Source organism: Dromiciops gliroides, chromosome 2 (genome assembly GCF_019393635.1).
Source record: "Dromiciops gliroides isolate mDroGli1 chromosome 2, mDroGli1.pri, whole genome shotgun sequence".
Taxonomy (NCBI): domain Eukaryota; kingdom Metazoa; phylum Chordata; class Mammalia; order Microbiotheria; family Microbiotheriidae; genus Dromiciops; species Dromiciops gliroides.
Genome location: NC_057862.1, coordinates 537,825,553 through 537,831,552, shown reverse-complemented (window position 1 = coordinate 537,831,552; position 6,000 = coordinate 537,825,553). Strand labels below are relative to the sequence as shown.

At 39.3% G+C, this 6,000-nt stretch overlaps 1 protein-coding gene across 1 annotated transcript in view; it reads right to left on the bottom strand.

Moving 5' to 3' along the window:
- Positions 1-831: 831 nt before the first annotated feature.
- Positions 832-6,000, bottom strand: part of PSD3 (pleckstrin and Sec7 domain containing 3) — a 538,748-nt gene continuing 533,579 nt past the window's right edge. The window contains 1 exon segment of the mRNA XM_043989192.1: positions 832-2,211. Within this exon segment, the coding sequence (XP_043845127.1) occupies positions 1,996-2,211 (216 nt within the window). The 3' untranslated portion in view covers positions 832-1,995.

The window sequence follows — 6,000 nt, the reverse complement described above, 5'->3', positions numbered from 1 at the left end:
GAAATCCAACCTTGTTTTTGCTTAGTTTCTGGAACTTTCAGAAAAATGTGGTCCATTTAATGGGGCTTTCGTCAAAAGCGTAATCTGTTGTCATGTGAGAAGCTATAACCCCAGAAAGAGAAGATTCTCTCCTCCTGTCCTCCTACTCCCTACCCACCCACCCCAGGGCTTCAAATAAACATTGAGTTTGTTTTCACATACGATAGAAGTACATTTTAATAAATAGCCCACTATGATTAAAGATTTGTAAAGTCCTGTCAGTTCCATCTTCCAAAAAAGATTGTTTTGGTTTTTAATGTTTATTCTTTCTCATTTCTTAGAACAATGCCACCCTTGCATAGCATTTATTTCTTTGGTCAAAGTACATGTGATTCAAGGTGACTAATTTCATAGTGATTTCATTTGTTGTGACTATACTGCTCAAGTAGGGGTGGGGAAAGATTCCTTCTTGATGGTGGGCCAAAGTCTCCTTCTTGCTCCCTCTCTCTTACAGAGTCTCCCTTTCTTATGTATATCTTCCCCTGAATGCCAAAGGAAATGCCATATGAAGACTCGTGAGGCCAAAAGATGCTTTACTAACTGCATGAGAAGACATCAACGAGTGCTCTAAAAGGGAAGAATTTCCTTTGTTGACACCCGAGTACAGGAAAAGGGGTGCTGGGGCTACAGTAGTAGTGAGATAAGTGGTCTGGTCATCTATTCTCTTTCCAAGGAACCAAAATAATGAACTGAGCAAAGAGTGGTTGTCCATATACAACCACCAGATTTCCAGCAGCTACTGATTTAGATTTCACCATATATATATATATATATATATATATATATATATATATATATATATATATATATATAATATATATTTTTCAGGTTATTAAGACCCCTTGAGAATGGTCTACTTTGTAAAGTTGTTTTCCTTGTTTTGTTCATTTCTCTGTGTAAACCTAAGAAAATAAAGAGTAATTTGCAACAATACTTTGTTAGACATGGGGGCAAGGAAGATATCCCTCCCACCTCCATGTTCACACAGCCAAGAAATAACCAAATATCTACACACCCTAAGAAAGAACCCAATGCAAGTATGAGAGGCTATAACCAGACAGTGCAGAATCCCAAGTTCCTTCTCAGATATAGCAGGAGTCATGTTCCAATCCCCAGGAGATGAAAACCAGAACTACGAACATAGCTCCCCAATGGCCGACATGCCTGCCTTCCTTGGGCAAACAAAATTAACCTGGAATGAATCTTCCCTTAATCTTCACCGGGCAAAATGACTTCACTCTGCTTTTCTCCATTTCTCAGTGGAATTGGAGTTTCAAGTAAGCTAACATGAGTTGTCTAGGACTAACAATCCCTGTAGTCTTCTTATTCTTCTCCCCTCCTACTAGCAAGGTTCAGAACTTGATAAGTGCTAAAAATGAGCTCAAGGCTACATCATGTCGGGAAATCCTCATTCCCAGGGTCAGAGCCCTTCCTCTAACTTCTACCAGTGGTCAGTTCCACTTCTGTGACTGTGCAAGGTTTCATTTACAAAGACTTCTACTGACTCCAGACTTAGATGAACTCCAGCTAAGCTACAAGGCTCATCCAGTTAAGTCTTTTACAATGGATTATATTTTTTTTTCTTAAAGTGTAACAGCTGACTGGAGGAATACATAAAACAAGGGAGCAGTGTGCAAACAGGAGAAAACCCAAGGGGAAGGATCGCATCGTTTATTGGGAAACAGCGTTTCCCTTCCCCTGGCAAAACAAGGTGCATCAGTTGTCCAATGGCAAATTCTCAAAGTAAAGGAAATTGGGACCAAAAAGAACCCTTGGCAATATGTACAGAAAACAACAACAACAACAAAAAATAGACTATAGAAAAAGGGTTACTAATGCACCATTTAGTCACAGAATCATTTGTTGGTATTGTTTTTATGAACCACAGATTATCAGAAAGATCTTGAAAAACAATATTTTGCTGCATGACCAGTGCTTCCTGTCTTCCAATGGATTCTAAGTAACCTTCTGCTTAATGCTTGGTGTTTCTGGTCTGTAGTCCTTCCTCTCAGAGACGTTGCGCTTGACCTTGGCACTGACAGGAGAGGTCTCTTGGTTCAAGGATGGGCTCGAGTGGGATTTCTTCAGTCCCATCCCATCACTATCGCTGCCGCCCAAGAGCTTCCTGCCTCCTTCTTTCAGAAGATTGACGTACATTTCATAGCGAGATTTCTAAGGGTAGGGGGAAAAAAGATGGAAAATCCAAAGGAGAATAACCATTAGTATATTACACATAAACCTTTTTTGGTTATAATCAACAGTTTTAATGACATCAAGTGTGAATGGCTCATGAAGGAAAAAAAATGGCAGTAACTGCCTCTATGTAATTGGTACCAGAAAAATCATAGCTACATGACTACCCAACTAGATAGGTAGCTAGTACTTTCCCGGGAGTGATTAAATAGGCTTCAAATTTCTCATGAGCAAAAATAGGAGAGCTGGACTCGATGACCGATGAAGGTCTCTGGTTTCTTCCAACTCTTCAAAGTTCTCTGATACTGATTCATTCATCCATATATTCAGCAAGCAATTATTATGTGGCTATTTTATTTTTAAAAGCACCTTTTATTATAAGGAAATTCATCATTATATTAATGACTCATTAAGTATAAGAATATGAGAATAGTAGCTCTTAAGCAAGCTTCTCTCTTTACAGGGAAATTCTGATTACATATAAATTCCCTATAAATATAACATCTCTATAGAACCCTGAACTTCATATCTAATTAGTTTTCAGGCTTGAGTCAAATCAAGTCAGCAAGCATTTTTACTAAGCTCCTACTATGTGCCAGGCACTATGCTAAGTGCTGGGAATAAAAAGAAAGGCAATGGGGGGCAGCTAGGTGGTGCAGTGGATAAAGCACCAGCTCTGGATTTAGGAGGACCTGAGTTCAAATCTGACCTCAGACATTTGACACTTAACTGGCTGTGTGACCCTGGGCAAGTCACTTAACCCTCATTGCCCCATAAAAGGGGGAAAAAAAAAAAAGGAAAGGAAAAAAAAAGAAAGGCAACAGCAGTCTCTGACCTCAAGGAGCTCACAATCTAACAGGAGAGACAACACACAAACAACTACACGCAAGCACGATGTAGACAGGATAAAGTGGAAATAATCTCAAGCAAAAGCAGTTGCTTAAGGAGGACTAGGAAAGGCTTCTTACAGAAGGAAGGATATTAGATGAGACTTGAAGGAAGCCTGGGAAGTCAGGAAAGGGTGATGAGGAAAGGCAAAGACCCAGGCATGTGCGACAGCCAGAAAAAATGGATGGAGCTGGGAGATGGAGTGTCCTGTGTGAGGAATAGCAAGAAGGCCAGTGTCAGAGAGAAACAGAGAGACAAAGACAGAGAAAGAAACAGAGAGACAGAGACAGACAGAAAGAGAGAGAGAATATAGTAATAAAGGAGAAAAGAAGAGGACCCAGAACACAGTGCTAGGGAACTAAAAAAGTGAAATTACAATTAGATTTGGCAATTAAGAAGTCATTGGTAACGATGATAGCTAACAATTTATAGAACACTTACTATGTGACAGATACTGTGCGAAGTACTTTACAATTATTATCTTATTTGATAGTCACAATAACCCTGGGAGCTAAGTGCTATTATTATCCTCATTTTGCAGATGAAGAAACTGAGGCAAACAGGGTGACCTGCTCAGGGTCACACAGCTATTAAGTATTTGAGGCCAGATTGGAACTCAAGCCTTCTTAATGCCAGGCCCAGTGCTCTATCCACTGCGCCACCTATCTGCAATAAAAGAGTAAGCTAGGGGCAGCTAGGTGGCGCAGTAGATAGAGCACTGGCCCTGGATTCAGGAGGACCTGAGTTCAAATCCAGCCTCGGACTTACTAGCTGTGTGACCCTGGGCAAGTCACTTAACCCCAATTGCCTCACAAAAAAAAAAAAAAAAAGAGTAAGCTAGATTTAGTGTCTTAAGTACTATATCATATCCCCATTATTCCATCAGACAGAAAAGGTACAGGAGCAAAAAACATGAATTGAGCAGAATCTGGAGATATTCATATGAGAAAAATTGCAGGTGACAGCAGAGGGAAATCCTTGAGTTGACAAAATATTGGACTTGCAGAGAGGAATAGCAAGTTGTACATAACAGATTTGCAGTTTCATGTGCAATCATCTTTTTATTATACTGTTATGGAAATACTTGTTTTATTCCATAAACTTAAAAAAGTTAAAAGTAAATAAAAAAAAAAGCACTAGTTTTATGCATTAGTATGGTGTGGGCCCAATAACCATCTTAAATCATTACTCACTGAAAATTTACAATTCTTATCTCTTCAGATTTCCTTTATCCACCTATCTCCTCAACATGAAAATATATCTTCAATTTTTCTAATAGGATTCAAAAGAAAAATAGCTTTTGTTTTACCAAAATTCACTTTCTAGACTACGTTGCTAGAACATGCCCTATAAGAAATGGGGATATTTATATTTTGTTTGTTTCTAGCTCCGCAGAAATGGGACTAAGCAATCTTTATGCCTGAGCAGTTGTTTTTAGATGGTTGAAGGACATAAGTGTAAGACATGTTATTTCCTAGAGCTGCTGGCAACTCCTACCAAAAGTTTTGGAAAAGGAGAAGAGAAGAAAAGGCCTAGGGTTCATATTCCCTAGAAGACTCTGGAGAAACTGGTAAGACCAGGAAAGAGAACTAAAAACCAAAACAAAACAAAACACAAAGGAGACAAAAACCTTTTCCATCGCACTCTACACCTTCAGCTCCAAGGTTTCAGAGGCAAATACATTACATTACTGTGTCAATCAATACAGGAAAGGCACAAAACACCTATGGGTAGGGGTGGGGTAGGAGAGGGAGCAGAAAAAAGACTTAAGTTACACAATTAAAAGAAAAAAGGATGAAAATGAGCACCAGGAACAAGAAGGGGCTAGGCCACCACAAAATGTACCCAAGAAAGAAAATCTATGTGGCTTTGCTGCATTCATCTGCAAGCTTTCAACAGAGTTATTACTGTATATGCTTGGTGAGTTATAAAGAAGGCTTGTGATAGACAGAGGCAGCCAGATCCTGCCATGGGTCATTAGACTAAAGCCCACACTGCCTCTTCTACAGCTCCTGGAGATGGGAAACTTTCCCTCCTTATTTCCTTAAGGCACACAAATAAGGGAATCTTGCCTCAGGGAAAAGAACGATCTCTTTTTAATGGTGGCCAATCCAAGCACATGGATACAGGATTCAGGCCATGTTTTCCAGGGTGCTGAGGGCTCATTCAAATCCATAAGGCTCATCCACTTATGACTTCTTGGAATTTCAGGAGAGCTGCTAGAAAACTGGCCCCTAGTGTAAAGCATTTCAACAAAGGAATTGGGAAGGAACAGAGGAAAAGCAGAGTTGAGGAGTTCTCCATACCGTTTTCCACTTGAGGTTTGGTAGATAAAGTAGAAACACTTTTCTGACCTTCTCAAGAGAGTTTCTGAATGGAACCTTTCTCCCTCATCAGATAAGTGGCAGAGTTTAAGAATTAAAGTTTAGTTGTTAGCTCCAATTTATTTTGTATATATACATAAGTCATTTGAATGGTGTCTTCCTCATTAGATTGTGAGCTCCTTGAGGGAAGGGACTGTCTTTTAGATTTCCTTCTTTTGCAAGAGAAAAAGAGACTATTACATTGTAGGTGCTTAAAAAATGTTTGACTGACTGACTGAGATGATAGGTAAGTCAAGGGAGAAGAAGGTGGTATACTTGCAAAAAATCTTTCAAGAGTTGATGCACCCCTACTAATGGTATTTGCTGGGTCAAAGGGTAGAGGCAGTTTAATAACTCTTTGGGTATAATTCCAGATTGCTCTTCAAAATAGTTGGATCAGTTCACAATTCTACCAACAATGAATCAAGTGTCCCAATTTTTCCATATCCCCTCCAATAATTGTCAGTCTTCAATCATTTTAGCCAATCTGGTAGGTATAAAATGATATCTCAAGTTT